The 18,019-nt window shown below is 38.9% G+C and overlaps 1 protein-coding gene across 3 annotated transcripts in view; it reads left to right on the top strand.

Moving 5' to 3' along the window:
- The window catches only part of LOC127872886 (poly [ADP-ribose] polymerase tankyrase-like), a 255,395-nt gene that overhangs the window by 58,111 nt on the left and 179,265 nt on the right, over positions 1–18,019 (top strand). For all 3 annotated transcript variants that reach the window (XM_052416370.1, XM_052416369.1, XM_052416368.1), the window contains 3 exons: positions 4,908–5,027; positions 6,387–6,506; positions 9,555–9,635. In XM_052416370.1, the coding sequence (XP_052272330.1) occupies positions 4,908–5,027; positions 6,387–6,506; positions 9,555–9,635 (321 nt within the window). The remainder of the gene's footprint in view (positions 1–4,907; positions 5,028–6,386; positions 6,507–9,554; positions 9,636–18,019) is intronic.

Below are 18,019 nucleotides of genomic sequence, written 5' to 3'. Positions count from 1 at the left end.
ACGGTTCACTGCAGTGTATATGACGGTTCACTACAGTGTATGTGTGTATGACGGTTCACTGCAGTGCATATGACGGTTCACTGCAGTGTGTATGATGGTTCACTGCAGTGCATATGACAGCTCACTCAGTGTATATGACAGTTCACTGTAGTGTATATGATGGTTCACTGCAGTGCATATGACAGTTCACTCAGTGTATATGACAGTTCACTCAGTGTATATGACAATTCACTCAGTGTATATGACAGTTCACTGTAGTGTATATGATGGTTCACTGCAGTGTATATGACAGTTCACTGCAGTGTATATGACAGTTCACTGCAGTGTATATGATGGTTCACTGCAGTGCATATGACAGTTCACTGCAGTGTATATGACAGTTCACTGCAGTGTATATGACGGTTCACTGCAGTGTATATGACAGTTCACTGCAGTTTATATGACAGTTCACTGTAGTGAATATGACGGTTCACTGCAGTGTATATGACAGTTCACTGCAGTGTATATGACAGTTCAATGCAGTGTATATGATGATTCACTGTAGTGTATATGACGGCTCACTGCATTGCATATGACAGTTCACTGCAGTGTATATGACAGTTCACTGCAGTGCATATGACAGTTTACTACAGTGCATATGACAGTTCACTGCAGTGTATATGATGGTTCACTGCAATGTATATGACAGTTCACTGTAGTGTATACGACGGTTCACTGCAGTGTATATGATGGTTCACTGCAGTGTATATGATGGTTCACTGCAGTGCATATGATGGTTCACTGCAGTGTATATGACGGTTCACTGCAGTGCATATGATGGTTCACTGCAGTGTATATGAGGGTTCACTGCAGTGTTTATGACGATTCACTGCAGTGTATATGACAGTTCACTGCAGTGCATATGATGGTTCACTGTAGTGTATATGACGGTTCACTGCAGTGTATATGATGGTTCACTGCAGTGTATATGACAGTTCACTGCAGTGTATATGACGATTCACTGCAGTGTATATGACAGTTCACTGCAGTGCATATGACGATTCACTGCGACAGTTCACTGCAGTGCATATGACAGTTCACTGCAGTGTATATGACAGTTCACTGCAGTGTATATGATGGTTCACTGCAGTGTATATGACAGTTCACTGCAGTTTATATGACAGTTCACTGTAGTGAATATGACGGTTCACTGCAGTGTATATGACAGTTCAATGCAGTGTATATGATGATTCACTGTAGTGGATATGACGGCTCACTGCATTGCATATGACAGTTCACTGCAGTGTATATGACAGTTCACTGTAGTGTATATGACGGTTCACTGCAGTGTATATGACAGTTCACTGCAGTGTATATGATGGTTCACTGCAGTGTATATGATGGTTCACTGCAGTGTATATGACGGTTCACTGCAGTGTATATGACGGTTCACTGCAGTGTATATGACAGTTCACTGCAGTGTATATGACAGTTCACTACAGTGTATATGATGGTTCACTGCAATGTATATGACAGTTCACTGCAGTGTATATGATGGTTCACTGCAGTGTATATGACAGTTCACTGCAGTGTATATGAGGGTTCACTGCAGTGTATATGACAGTTCACTGCAGTGTATATGAGGGTTCACTGCAGTGTATATGACGGTTCACTGCAGTGTATATGACGGTTCACTGCAGTGTATATGAGGGTTCACTGCAGTGTATATGAGGGTTCACTGCAGTGTATATGATGGTTCACTGCAGTGTATATGAGGGTTCACTGCAGTGTATATGAGAGTTCACTGCAGTGTATACAGTGTTGTTTTTTTCACCGTTTTGGGAATGGGGCCGGTTCCTTTGGATTAGGACAATGCCCGGCGTTTTGACTAAAATTAGGAAATAAATGTTGTTGTTATTTTGCTTCAAAAATGTTTTAAAATTGAGTATTCAAGTGTGTCCAGTATTATATTTACTAAGGTTAAACTTATATGCATGGGAGTTTAACAAAATATTGAGATCTAAAAACATTTTTTTTTTAAACCTTCCATTGTGAATTTTTAGCTCCCATTTGAGAAAAATAAATACTTTTTTCCATTGGGAATTGGTTCGATTACCGGACCCGATTTTGAATGAAAAAAACCCACTGGTATATGACGGTTCACTGCAGTGTATATGACGGTTCACTGCAGTGCTTATGATGGTTCACTGCAGTGTATATGATTGATGGTTCACTGCAGTGCATATGATGGTTCACGGTAGTGTATATAGTGTATCAGTGCTCCAGCTAGGCCTAAATTAAAGGGTGCCCCGCCCTGCCCCTCCGAACCTCCGCCCTGCCCTTCCTAGGGCCCCCACTGCCCTTAAAAATTTTTTTTTTTTTTTTTTTTTTTTTTTTTTACATATGATAATTTATAAATCTCTTAAAACATTGTAATTAATTTATTCCTCATTGTAGACATTATATGAATAGTTTAATAATAATGGGAATAATATATTCTAACAATTATTAATAACATAATATTTATATTATAAATTAACATTGCAACATGAAGAATTCCAGAAACTCCAGAGCGCTCGAAAGTGCCCTTTTGACAAAATACTGCTCGTCGAAAGTGCCCTTTTGACAAAAAAGCCCCCCCCTGCCCTTTTCAAATCCTAGCTGGAGCACTGGTGTATATGACTGTTTGACTACAGTGTATATGACTGTTTGACTGCAGTGTATATGACTGTTTTACTATGCTGTATATGACTGTTTGACTACACTGTATATGACTGTTTGACTGCACTATATGTGGCTCTCTGATTGAGGTGTATATGACTGTTTGACTACAGTGTATCAGTGCTCCAGCTAGGTCTAAATTAAAGGGTGCCCCGCCCTGCCCCTCCGAACCTGCTCCCTGCCCTTCCTAGGGCCCCCACTGCCCTTAAATTTTTTTATTATGTCCCCCACTATAGTAGTGGGGGACATATTGTTTTTGCCCTGTCTGTTGGTCTGTTTGCGCCAACTTTAACATTTTGCAATAACTTTTGCTATATTGAAGATAGCAACTTCATATTTGGCATGCATGTGTATCTCAGAAAGCTGCACATTTTGAGTGGTGAAAGGTCAAGGTCATGGTCATCCTTCAAGGTCAGAGGTCAAATATATGTGGTCAAAATCGCTCATTTTATGAATACTTTTGCAATATTAAAGATAGCAACTTGATATTTGGCATGCATGTGTATCTCATGGAGCTGCACACTTTGAGTGGTGAAAGGTCAAGGTCAAGGTCATCCTTCACGGTCAGAGGTCAAATATATGTGGCCCAAATCTCTTATTTTATAAATACTTTTGCAATATTTAAGATAGCAACTTGATATTTGGCATGCATATGTATCTCATGGAGCTGCACATTTTGAGTGGTGAAAGGTCAAGGTCATCCTTCAAGGTCAGAGGCCAAATATATGTGGCCCAAATCGCTTATTTTATGAATACTTTTGCAATATTGAAGATAGCAACTTGATATTTGGCATGCATGTGTATCTCATGAAGCTGCACATTTTGAGTGGTGAAAGGTCAAGGTCATCCTTCACAAGGTCAAGGTCATCCTTCAAGGTCAAACATCATATAGGGGGACATTGTGTTTCACAAACACATCTTGTTTTTTTTGTTTTTTTTTTACATATGATTCATAAATCTCTTAAAACATTGTAATTAATTTATTCCTCATTGTAGACATTATATATGAATAGTTTAATAATAATGGTAATAATATATTCTAACAATTATTAATAACATAATATTTATATTATAAATTAACATGCAACATGAAGAATTCCAGAAACGCCAAAGCGCTCGAAAGTGCCCTTTTGACAAAATACTGCGCGTCGAAAGTGCCCTTTTAACAAAAAAGCCCCCCCCTGCCCTTTTCAAATCCTAGCTGGAGCACTGAAGTGTATATGACTGTTTGACTGCAGTATATATGACTGTTTGACTACAGTGTATATGATTGTTTGATTGCAGTGTATATGACTGTTTGACTACAGTGTATATGACTGTTTGACTACAGTGTATATGACTGTTTGATTGCAGTGTATATGACTGTTTGATTGCAGTGTATATGACTGTTTGACTACAGTGTATGCAACTGTTTGATTGCAGTGTATGTGACTGTTTGATTGCAGTGTATATGACTGTTTGACTGCAGTATATATGACTGTTTGACTGCAGTATATATGACTGTTTGACTACAGTGTATATGACTGTTTGACTGCAGCGGGTATGACTGTTTGATTGCAGTGTATATGACTGTTTGACTGCAGTATATATGACTGTTTGACTACAGTGTATATGACTGTTTGATTGCAGTGTATATGACTGTTTGACTACAGTGTATATGACTGTTTGACTACAGTGTATATGACTGTTTGATTGCAGTGTATATGACTGTTTGACTGCAGCGGGTATGACTGTTTGACTGCAGTGTATATGACTGTTTGACTGCAGTATATATGACTGTTTGTCTACAGTGTATATGACTGTTTGACTGCAGCGGGTATGACTGTTTGATTGCAGTGTATATGACTGTTTGACCGTAGTGTATTTGACTGTTTTACTGCAGTGTATGTGACTGTTTTACTTCAGTGTATATGATTGTTTGACTGCTGTGTATATAACCGTTTTACTGTAGTGTATATGACTATTTGTCTACAGTGTATGTGACTGTTTGACTGCAGTGTATGTGACTGTTTTATTGCAGTGTATGTGACTGTTTTATTGCAGTGTATATGATTGCTTGACTGCATTGTATATGACTGTTTGACTACAGTGTATGCGACTGTTTGACTGCAGTGTATGTGACTGTTTTATTGCAGTGTATATGATTGCTTGACTGCATTGTATATGACTGTTTGACTGCTGGGAATATGACTGTTTAACTGCTGTAGGAAGAGGAAGACATTGGCATGGATAGGGAAGACTATGTTCAGGCCTCGCTCAGTTTACCTCTCACCAAGGAAGGATTCCTAACACTCATTGATACCCAGCCAGAGTCCAAGGATGAAATGGTAATGTATCATTGATTTTATTTCTCTATCTCTTCTTTTACAGATAGACAAGCTTTATTTAAGGATATATTTAGTTTTTTCATCAAGGGTTCTTCTAGACTTGAGGTATTATAAGACATAATTATGTCACATATTTAACGTTAACAATGATTATTTTAATAATGAGTTCGTTTGCAACAAACAAAACATACTTGACTTAAACCATCTCAATATTGGAACTTATCCATTCCTCTTGTTTGACACATGTCATATTTGGCAGGATGGGGGGGGGGGGGCTGATACTGTAGGAACAAAGAATACAAAACTTCTTGCTATGGTTACAGGTTCAGTGTGCATTGAATACAAACTTTTTGCTATGGTTACAGAAGCAGCATGCATAGACTACAAAATTGTTGCTATGGTTACAGATACAGAGTACATTTTAATTAAGACTTACTTTTTTATGTCCCCCACTATAGTAGTGGGGGACATATTGTTTTTGCCCTGTCTGTTGGTTGGTTGGTTGGTCTGTCTGTCGTCTGTCTGTTTGCGCCAACTTTAACATTTGCAATAACTTTTGCAATATTGAAGATAGCAACTTGATATTTGGCATGCATATGTATCTCATGGAGCTGCACATTTTGAGTGGTGAAAGCTCAAGGTCAAGGTCATCCTTCAAGGTCAAAGGTCAAATATATGGTTCAAAATCGCTAATTTAATGTACACTTTTGCAGTATTTCAATATTCAAGATAGCAACTTGATATTTGGCATGCATGTGTATCTCATGGAGCTGCACATTTTGAGTGGTGAAAGGTCAAGGTCAAGGTCATCCTTCAAGGTCAGAGATCAAATATATGTGGCCAAAATCGCTCATTTTATGAGTACTTTTGCAATATTGAAGATAGCAACTTGATATTTGGCATGCATGTGTATCTCATGGAGCTGCACATTTTGAGTGGTGAAAGGTCAAGGTCATTCTTCAAGGTCAGAGGTCAAATATATGTGGCCCAAATCGCTTATTTTATGAATACTTTTGCAATATTGAAGATAGCAACTTAATATTTGGCATGCATGTGTATCTCATGGAGCTGCACATTTTGAGTGGTGAAAGGTCAAGGTCAAGGTCATCCTTCAAGGTCAAATATATGGGTCAAAATTGCTCATGTAATGTCACTTCTGCAATATTGAAGCTAGCAATTTTATATTTGAAATGCATGTGTATCTCATGGAGCTGCACATTTTGAGTGGTGAAGGGTCAAGGTCAAGGTCATCCTACAAGGTCAAACGTCATATAGGGGGACATTGTGTTTCATAAACGCATCTTGTTTACTGTTAGAGATGCGCAAATGCACTAAATAGTAACTTTGCTATGGTTACAGATGCAGCGTGCATTTGAGAATATCTACCAGGCAGTTCTGTGTGGTAACAGAAAACTTGCTGGGTTCCTCATTGAAGAAGCAATGAATATCTCATCTAGTTTCGGATTTCTACATAAAGATGTAAGTGCTGTGGTCATTATTGTTGATACGGGTTGACATTCTGCCAACTTTGAGCTATTTAAATCTTCTCACAACTTAACATGTTAGTTTGAGTTGTCAAGGAATGTAAATTTGTTGTATCTTGGTAAATGCAAAGCATATGATTAATTGACACTTTCTCTATGGAGATTCTTTTGAATGCCTATTGTTTTGATAGAAATCTTCATACATTTTTAAAAGATGACAATTATGAAGCTTTCTTTGATGATTTTGATGAATTTAATTGGAAAGTATGCTTAGTAGGGCTGTAACAAATCCAAAAAATTAGTTCGGATCCGAATCCAAATAATGTTTCTTACAGTTTTTCGGATCCGGATCCCTCAGATAAGAGAAAATGAGAATTTTCTGTCTAACTTAAAGAAATCAATGTTTTAGAAGTATAATTTGAGTAAAAAACATAAACAAAAAACAGAACAAAGTTCTTGTTTAACATCTTTTTTCTGATTTTATTTCTTAAGAAGTGATGAAATTTTCCTGTGTTAAAGCACTACTTCAAGGATGTAATTTGTTTAACGCAGGTTTACACTTAAATTCAAGTTAGTAACAGGACATTGACTTCAGGCTTAGACTATAAACAATGAAGAGGCTCATTTAGTATTAAAAACTGTTACACAATATAACAGTTATAATTGATGAACTTATGTTTTAAAAATTTTAATAGATGTATAATTCTTAATGGAATACCTATGCTCATATACAGTATAGACAATTAACATGTTATTTAAAGGGCATCAAAATGAGCAAATGTTGAATATTTTTAGTTTCTGATCTGTTAAAAAAGGCTTTCCTAACCTTTTAAACAAACAATACTGTATAATGCTAATTTCATGTTAACCTTGCTACATTTAAATTAATCTCTTGTTGGGTATTCAAAAGATTGAACCAAGTAAACGATTCTACAAAAAAAAATTAATTCACAAACAGTTCAATGTATGACTCTTAAACTTGAAATGGTATTCTGTTTGTTGACATATGTTTACTTTTTTAGTTGGTCTAAACAGATTATATCATAAAACAAGGCGTAAATTTTCCGCCGGACATGTTCGCGAAAATTGGTACTTAATACAATAAAAGCTGAAGGATCTCGAATGATCTGAATGACTGTCACACGTCCATAAATATTGACTATTATACATACCTTTTATCTTTTAAACAGAACCAGTCTGTATTAAAAACAATACTCGTGAAAACAGTGCTAGGTTACATACAAATATGAAAATAAATATTCGGAACCGAAATTTCCAGGGCTGGATACGTACCTGTGAATCTGAAGTTGGATCAGATATCATTGGATATTTCGGGTACCCGTTACAGCCGTAATGCTTAGAGAGTGCATAGTTGACATGTTATAAATATTTGTCTTAGTTTAAGTTTCAATTTAGAAAGTTCAAATTAATTCCAAGTTTCTAGGTGTGGTTAGATTTAAAATTTCCGTACTTGTCTGTATGTGGAAAATTCAGTTATCAGTGTATTGGTACAGAAAATACTGACATGCATATTTATGCCCCCCTTCGAAGAAGAGGGGGTATATTGCTTTGCTCATGTCGGTCGGTCTGTCGGTCCGTCCACCAGGTGGTTGTCAGAGGATAACTCAAGAACGCTTGGGCCTAGGATCATGAAACTTCATAGGTACATTGATCATGACTCGCAGATGACCCCTATTGATTTTGAGGTCAAAGGTCAAGGTCACGGTGACCCGAAATATTAAAATGGTTTTTGAATGATAACTCAAGAACGCATACGCCTAGGATCATGAAACTTCATGGGTAGATTGATCATGACTCGCAGATGACCCCTATTGATTTTGAGGTCACTAGGTCAAAGGTCAAGGTCACGGTGACCCGAAATAGTAAAATGGTTTCCGGATGATAACTCAAGAATGCATACGCCTAGGATCATGAAACTTCATGGGTAGATTGATCATGACTCGCAGATGACCCCTATTGATTTTGAGGTCACTAGATCAAAGGTCAAGGTCACGGTGACCCGAAATAGTAAAATGGTTTCCGGATGATAACTCAAGAATGCATACGCCTAGGATCATGAAACTTCATGGGTAGATTGATCATGACTCGCAGATGACCCCTATTGATTTTGAGGTCACTAGGTCAAAGGTCAAGGTCACGGTGACCCGAAATAGTAAAATGGTTTTCGGATGATAACTCAAGAAAGCATATGCCTAGGATCATGAAACTTCACAGGTAGATTGATCATGACTCGCAGATGACCCCTATTGATTTTGAGGTCACAAGGTCAAAGGTCAAGGTCACGGTGACCCGAAATAGTAAAATTATTTTTGGATGATAACTCAAGAACGCTTTTGCCTAGGATCATGACACTTCACAGGTACATTGATCGTGACTCACAGATGACCCCTATTGATTTTCAGGTCACTATAGGTCAAAGGTTAAGGTCACAGTGACAAAAAACGTATTCACACAATGGCTGCCACTACAACGGACAGCCCATATGGGGGGCATGCATGTTTTACAAACAGCCCTTGTTTAAATTTATAGATTATTAGACTTCATGATATTGGAAATCTTTATAACATATATTTTACATTATTTGGTTTTATTAGTATAAGATCAATTTATTTTTATGTATTTTAGCTTGCAGGCCTTCTCCTGACCATTTTGGGAAAAATTAAATTTTGGGATTTGGAATTTTTGCGAGGAAAAAGTCCACTGATTTGGGAAAAACGAATTCAATATAACTCTTCATAATAATAAAGATTAGAAGAACAAAATAATATTATGTTTTTTTTAATTTGTAAGATGTAATTAAAGTAAATTTGAGGTATTATAATCAATATAATCACACTTCTTTCTTAAAAATAAAAAATAAAAACATCTATGTTTGCTTGTTTTTTTTTTTGTTTTTAATTTTGTGTGTGTGTGCTTATTCAATTTGGAAATGGGTCCCTTTAACAAACCCGTATATATGCCAGGATAAAGCCTGGGTTTAAATGACATCCATTTCTATTAATGTGTTCAATGTTCGTTTTAGGTACTTCTGTTTGACAAGCAGGATTTAAGAGCAAACATAATGGCAGCCTCAGTCAAGAAGAAACCATGGGACAATAAATCTGTGAGTCTCCAATCTTGGCTGTTAAAATGGGCTGATCTTTGTTTAAATAGACAAAAATGTAAAACACAGATCAGTGTTTGTTATGGTGATTCCATAATATTTCTCTGCCATTCTTTATATGTGTGTTTGAAAACCATTCTTGCCGTTATCTTATCAAATATCTTGTGACAAGTTTAACTATTGACATAATTTTTAGCTCCACTGGCCAGAGGCCAGCGGGGCTTATGTCATGGTCTTGTGTCCGTCGTGCAGCAGTGCGTTAACTTTTCCTTTAAACATCTTCTCCTCAACTACTGGTCCAATTCTGATGAAATTTCTCAGGATTGTTCCTGGGGTGAACCTCTTTCAAATTTGTTCAAATTATGCCCCTGGGGTCAAATTTGACCCTGCCCCGGAGGGTCACAAAATTTAATAAACGCTTATAAAGCGCCTATTTTGTGAAATCTTTAAAAAATCTTCTTGTCGAAAACCATTCGGACTATGGCTACCAAATTTGGTATGCAGTAACATCTTATAGTCCTCTACCAAGTTTGTTCAAATTATGCCCTTTGGGTCAAATTTGACCCTGACCCACGGGTCACAAAATTGAACATTATATACGCTTATATCTTGCTTATTTTGTGAAAACTTTTAAAATATTCTAGTCCTTAACTCTAGGACCTAGGGCTACCACATTTTGTATGTAGTTAGATATAGTAGTCCTCTACAAAGTTTGCTCAAATTATGCCCCTGGGGCTAAATTTGACCCAGCCCAGGGGGTCACAAAAGTCAGGGCTATAGATAACAAGCGTATTTGCGTTATTACGCTATTACAATAATCAAAAACGTAATTAAATTCATAATAAAGTGTACAAAAACGCAAATACAAATTTAATAACGTAATTGCCGTAAAAAACCTTGCGTCACGAAACGCAATTCTTACGAACACTGGGCGTATTTTTAATATCATAAATACATACCTGTTATCTCTAGCTAATCCCTTTCCAGGGAGTTAATTATCCGGAAAACTTTAAGCACTGGGACTCATCCACCTCTAATAAAGAAAAACCAAGTCAGGTTAAACATAGTACAATGTAACCTAACCGGAAATCAAGAACAACAACTCATCATTCCTTTCCGGACAACCACGAGTGCACGCCTATTTTGGCTCAGGACTTTTTCGTTCTTTTAATCGTGTTTATTGTCGGAGTTTGAAGGATAAATTTTATTTATCTTTTCTGTATATTATTCGGTTTACTTTTTTATACTTTTTATTGCAGTTTTTGTTATAATTCTGCTTTTGCTGGGTATCTTTGTTTATAGTGCTCATGTACATGAGCACGTGCACCATGAGGTTTTCGTTCCATGTCCTTCTATAGGTAATCCACGAGGACTTCGTGCTTTTTTCCTCAATAAATAATTGAGGGCATTTGTACAGCGTTTGTTTATTTACATTGTGGTTTAAATTTAACAATTGGTTTTATCTGCTGTAGGATCTTTCTGTTTCTTTTGTTTTCAGAAATGAACTTACAAAAGAGAGGTTCGTGTGGTCACGTCAAAGCCAGGTGGGATTCTCACGACACTTGCCTGGCATGTACCGGTTGTACTCTGCTTAAAAAATGTGCGGTGTGCGATTTATGGTCTTTTGACACATGGAAACAAGCTGGTTGCCGTCGAGCGTCAATCAGCCGCAAACGCCACGAACCTCTAATGGACGTTGATGATCCGGTGACTTCACTGGTCACGGATGACCAGCTGACATTTCAGTCACCGGATACCGGGCACGATGGTGGTGTTGTCTGTTGGTCATCATCTGACCGTATGACTCCCACCATACATACTGGCGACATTGATCGTGGACCTAAGGATCGATCAATGTCTGGCCAAATGGCAGCCGCCATTCTACGGTCTTTGGCCGGTGACGTAACTGGTCATGATATGACCGGCTGGTCACCGGTCCGGTCTGGTCATGATATGACCGGCCGGTCACCGGTCCAGTCCGGCCATGATATGACCGGCCGGTCACCGGTCTGGTCATTGGTGACCGGTCCGGTCACCTTCACCGGTCAACAGTCAGAAGAAGGCATCGATCTTCATCATCGGATGACTCTTCTTCCTACTCGTCATCGACGAATGAATCTTCGTCATCAAGGAATAGACATCGGACACGCTCATCTTCGTCGAGCGCTTCTCATCGCTGCTTCGCACGTAAGCGATCACGTCGTCGTTCACGGAGAGGCTATTCCAGAAGATCCCGGTCTCATTGCAGCCGATCTACATCTCGACATCGCAGCCGATCCAGATTGCGACATCGCAGGAAACGAGGACGTCGACAAACCTCACGTAGACATCGTACCTACCATTCGGATAGTCGATCACCGTCTTATTCCTTTATGGAATCACATGTTTCCTCACCACATGTGTCGGCTCCCATGTTGACAGCCACACATGGTGGAACTTCAGGAGCGCAGCTAACAACTACTGCTACATTATCAGCACCACGGGTGTCTTCGACCGTATCTAGTCGTGTACCTCCTAATGCTACCCATTCGAATCCTGATGTTCTATGGGTACAGAATGCGTCTGGTCATTTTGTACCGGTCAATACTGATAAGCATTATCAAATTGCTGACGTCGTGGATGGTAATTCATCTTTACCAGACAATCTGGCACAAGATAGTTTCATTCCTGTTCCTGCTGTTTCTCTACACACCTTTGTTCCTGTAGAGAGTGAAGCTGAATCGGATGCGGACATTGATTCGGATAAATTTTTGGCTTCCAGTAATCAAATTTACGAGCTGATATTCCTGACTGTGGGTGAAATCGACGATCTCGATCACTGAACAACTCATTCCTACGTTTGATCCCACCATGGTTACTAAGGCGCGTTCCCGCTTGGATACACGCCTTCCGATTGATACTACTGTCTTATCTGTTTTTCAATCATTGGAATCAGTGAATAAAACAGATTCCTAAACGACAAGATATGTGGAAAGTACCGAAGGATTTTGCGGAGTCTAAACTTCAGGAACGTAACTACAAACCACCAGTACCCGATCCAACTTCCGGTTTAGATTTTTAGCTCATCTATTTTTTGAAAAAAAAATTATGAGCTATTGTCATCACCTTGGCGTCGGCGTCCGGTTAAGTTTTGCGTTAAGGTCCACTTTTCTCAGAAAGTATCAATGCTATTGCATTCAAACTTGGTACACTTACTTACTATCATGAGCGGACTGGTCAGGCAAAGTTAGATAACTCTAGCATGCATTTTGACAGAATTATGTGCCCTTTTTATACTTAGAAAATTGAAAATTTCGGTTAAGTTTTGTGTTTAGGTCCATTTTATTCCTTAAGTATCAAAGCTATTGCTTTCATACTTCCAACACTTACTAACTATCATAAGGGGACTGTGCAGGCAAAGTTATGTAACTCTGACTGGCATTTTGACAGAATTATGTGCCCTTTTTATACTTAGAAAATTGAAAATTTGGTTAAGTTTTGTGTTTAGGTAGACTATTCCTAAAGTATCAAAGCTATTGCTTTCATACTTGCAACGCTTACTAACTATCATAAGGGGACTGTGAAGGCAAAGTTATGTAACTCTGACTGGCATTTACGGAATTATGGGCCCTTTATACTTAGAAAATTGAAAATTTGGTTAAGTTTTTTGTTTTGGTCCACTTTACCCCTAAAGTATCATAGATATTGCTTTCATACTTGGAACACTCACAAACTATCATAAGGGGACAGTAAAGGACAAGTTGCATAACTCTGGTTGTCATTTTTACAGAATTATGGCCCTTTTTGACTTAGTAACTTTGAATATATGGTTAAATTTTGTGTTTCGATCCACTTTGCTTCTAAAGTATCAAGGCTATTGCTTTCAAACTTAAAATACTTTCATGCTAACTACTCTTACCTGACATACCACAATAGACTCCACCCAAACCATCCCCCATGCACCCCCCCCCAATCCCCCCCCCAAAAAAAACCATTTTTATTATTTTATTTTTTGAAATACCGTCAAGAATCCCCCCCCCCCCATGCCCCCCCCCCAAAAAAAAACAATTTTTTTTTTAGCATTTTTTTTTTCATTTTTGGAAGATAATGTAATAAATGACAACACCCCCACACTATACACCCTCTCCACTCCACCCCTCCCTTATTTGTGATTGGAATGGAGATAGGTCCCTTGACCTTTAAAAATAAAAATAGATGAGCGGTCTGCACCCGCAAGGCGGTGCTCTTGTTCTAAATTACCATCGCAGGATCCAGACATCAATAAGCTTTTGCTTACGATGCCTAGTTCAACTACTTCAGTGTCTGTCCCTTTTTCCATGATAGAACATTGGGAAAGTAGAGAGCAAAGATCTTTAGGTCTATCCAACCAGGTAGACTTAATGCTAGCAACCTTGTTACACTTGGTTTGTGATTGGTCTGATTCTGTTCCGGAAGAACTTCGGGATTTATTGATCCACCTATCACGAACAGCATTATCCCTTTCACATAATGCTGCTTCTTCAATTTCTGAGATGTTAAGGATTCGTAGAGATCTTATCCTTTCATCTTTACCTAAAGATTTTCTCTTAAAACCAGGTATGAACTCGCTCAGAACGGCTTTTCTCACATCAGGTTTCCTTTTTGGTGGAAGGATACAAGAAGCAATCACAGCTGACAAGGATGACCAACTTCATGCTTCTTTAGCTAGAAACAATTCTGGACAACGCCAAGGAACCTTTAAGCAGCCTTCTTATAGGCCACCAGCAGTTCCAGCACCCAAGAAGGCTAAGAGAAACAATCTTTTCTCTAAAAGACCTGCTGTTAATCCATGGTCGGGTCCAAACAGGCCTTCTTCCTATAACAGACCTTCTTTTTCTAAGAAGTTTTCTGGTAGAGATTCTGGGAAAAAGAACAAACCCAAGCCGGATCAGAGGAATTTCAAACCTTCTGCTGGCAAGGGCGTACCTCCTCCTTATCAGCCCTAGGTCCCTACCCTTTCTACCTCCTCAACCTCCGATGCCGGAAATACCAGTCGGGGCCAGACTTTTCCACTTTTCAAACCGATGGCTGCAAATTACTTCGGACCCATGGGTTCATTCTCTGGTTACAAAAGGCCTGACTTTTCAATTCGAAAAAAGGCCTTCACTTTCTCGCGTTCCGATAGAACTGGTATTTCAGCATCCACATATTCCACAGTCCATTCTCGGGCTCTTGGAAAAACAGGCAGTAGAAAGGGTTCAAGATCCTTATTCTCCAGGATTCTCCAGTCGTCTTTTTCTTGTTCAAAAGAAAAATGGTTCCTGGAGACCAGTAATAGATTTAAAAGTGTTTAACATGTACCTCCAACTTTCAAAATGGAGACTCCTTCCTTCATACAGAACTCCATCAAACCCCTGCACCGGGGGGTGTCTTTGGATCTGGAAGATGCGTACTTCCATGTTCCTATACATCCCAACTTCTGGAAGTACCTTCGATTTGCCTTTCATGGCCAAGTCTACCTGTTCTGGGCCATGCCATTTGGTTTGGCGACCGCCCCACGAGTTTTTACCAAACTAATGGCTGCAGTCTGAGCTCACCTCCGAGTTCACGGGATTGTTCTCCTTCAGTATTTCGACGACTGGCTCTTACACCAGCTCGATCGTCATTTACTTCTGACCAACCTAGAATTCTCTTGGAAGAAACTCCTCTCTTTAGGACTCCTCAATGCAGACAAATCAGACCTCATTCCTTCTCAGGACTTCACTTTCGTGGGAATGAATTTCTTGACACACATCAATCGGGTCAGAGTGTCATGTCAACGTATATCAGACCTTCTGGTAAAGGTCAACTGGGTTTTGTCCCAATCTCATATAACAGCTCAAGAGTTCCTCTCTCTCAACGGTATCCTGAGCTCAGTAGCAGACTTTGTGCAGTTGGGACGTCTATTCCTACGTCCTCTTCAGCATTATCTCTCAGCTTGTTGGAAATGGTCTCTAGGCATTCTGTTAAAACAGATTCCAATCCATCCTTCCCTAGTGTCTCATCTTCAGTGGTGGCTAGACGAGGAGACTCTCTTAGCAGGAGTACCACTTCTTCCTCAGCAACCGTCATTACATCTAATCACGGATGCGAGCAAGGAAGGATGGGGTGCTCACCTGGAACCTCTCAGTCTAATAGTTTCAGGGTTGTGGTCTCATCAGGAATCTCACCTTCATATCAACAATCTAGAAATGCAAGCAGTATTTCTAGCTGTATCTCATTTCCAGTCACACAGGGTTCGCACAGACCTTGAAAAGTGCTTGAAAATCAAGGTTTATCTTGAAAAGTGCTTAAAAACGATCTGGAGTGCTTAAAAGTGCTTATTTTCAACCATAGTGCTTAGAAAGTGCTTGAATTTGGCTGGAAAAGTGCTTGAAAATGAAATAACAACAATTAAAAATGTTAAAAACGGATTCATTATTTCCAAGTTTTCAGATAATTTCACGTCATATCGATCTGATGATATTGAGCGCTCCTCCTATCTGACCCACACCAATTTTCGCGCGCTTTTTATCAGAACAAAGAAATTTATTTATTTCATTGTAGAAGTTATAACCTAAAATAGCTGTACACGATGCTTTCAAACCGTGTCAGATGATTTACACATGTTGCAATACAACTGTCCTGATTGGGCGCTTATTTCATCAAATCTTTAAATAGAATCATATGAGGAAATTCATTTGATACTTTCGAAAATTGCAAACGTTTGTGTTTATGACTCTAAACGTCTATATTACCCACCCATAATTTGATTTAAAAAAATGGAAATCGGGCATATATGGGATTATTTAGTAATGGATAAAGATGTGAGAAGTTGCATGTATGCGATTGAGACAGTTGAAACGTATGTATCGGGGAATCTGGAGACTCGGGATAATACGATTACTACAATCAGTTATGAGTTCTCCTTGGCTTCAAACTGTTAATTGAATAATCAAACACTCAATTTACACTCCTCCAGGTGCGGTATCCTACAGCTAAGTGCAAACAATGTAAGACAAAAAACACTGTCGTGGGCATGGGTGTGAAATACATAATTCATTATCACTTTTAAATGAAAGGGATCAATACAATACTTTTATGTTGAATTATTTTATTTGAAGCGAACACGATGAACATGGCGGTATATATTATGGGTCTGCGATGATTCGCGGTGTTGGCCTTATGGCAAACGGCCCCGCGACATTTGATCTGAACACTCATCGCGGGGATCATATTGGTAAGCGAACACATTGAGATGAACACCGCAGCAAGTGGCGTTTGTTTAAGTACACGGTGCCTGTACTAAGAGTAAAAATACATATTTTCATGTCTTTTCCATGAGTCCGAAGTCGTAGTTTTTTTTTTTCCAGATTTATGACAGTTCCGATCTGTTTATACTAGGTACTGGATCGGTATGGGTTTTATAATGTAAGGGAGGTAACTACTACTTATATGTCGCCAATTGGTCTACTTTGTTTTTTTGTATGCATTATGCAATTACGGTGCTGACAAGTTGAAATATGCCAGTGAATAAGTGCATTTTTCAGAAAGGGTTGCTTTTGAAGTACCCTTGGGTTATTGACAACGCCAATTCTAAGTATGCAGAACAGATATAGAGATGGCTAGTATGGGGGAATCCGCGTTGTGAAGCCACCAGAAGAGTGAACATTTAGAATACATATTCAATACAAATAACGGGTTTTGTTTTGGTATGTGTAATGCCTTTGGTCAATAAGGTACTATATCATAATAAAAAATATCTTACTTTTGATTAAAACAGTTGTTACGGTATCAGGGTAGTGCAGACTGTTGAAAGTCACAAAGAATGTTAAGCAAGAAGGGACCAATTTAGCGAAAAATGTTGTCAGTATTGGACACTAAAATAATAAACATTTTTCAGTATGTCGGACTAAAAAAGTGCTTGAATTTGGATTTTTTCCCTTGAAAAGTGCTTAAAAAGTGTTTGAATTTCATTCAAGAAAATCTGTATGAACCCTGTCACATCTTCGAGACTCTTGTGTGATGGTGTCAACAGACAACACATCGGTGGTGGCTTACATCCAGGCACAGGGGGGAACACATTCTCAATCCCTGTATCTGGAAACCAGGAAATTACTTGTTCTTTGCAAAACACTCAACATTTACATTCTGGCCAAATACATACCAGGTCGCCTTAACGCCCTGGCGGATGGGTTGTCTCGCAAACACCAGATACTTCCATTGGAATGGACACTTCATCAAGAAGTGACCAACCAGATCTTTTTCAAGTTCGGTTATCCCCTGGTCGATCTATTTGCGACCAGACACAACTACAGACTACCTCTGTATGTGAGTCCAGTTTACGAACCAGCAGCGTAGGCAATAGACGCGCTTTCGTTCGCTTGGGACCAACTGGAAGCTTACGC

The sequence above is a fragment of the Dreissena polymorpha genome, chromosome 3 (genome assembly GCF_020536995.1).
Source record: "Dreissena polymorpha isolate Duluth1 chromosome 3, UMN_Dpol_1.0, whole genome shotgun sequence".
Taxonomy (NCBI): Eukaryota; Metazoa; Mollusca; class Bivalvia; order Myida; family Dreissenidae; genus Dreissena; species Dreissena polymorpha.
This window is presented reverse-complemented; position numbering and strand designations above follow the sequence as displayed.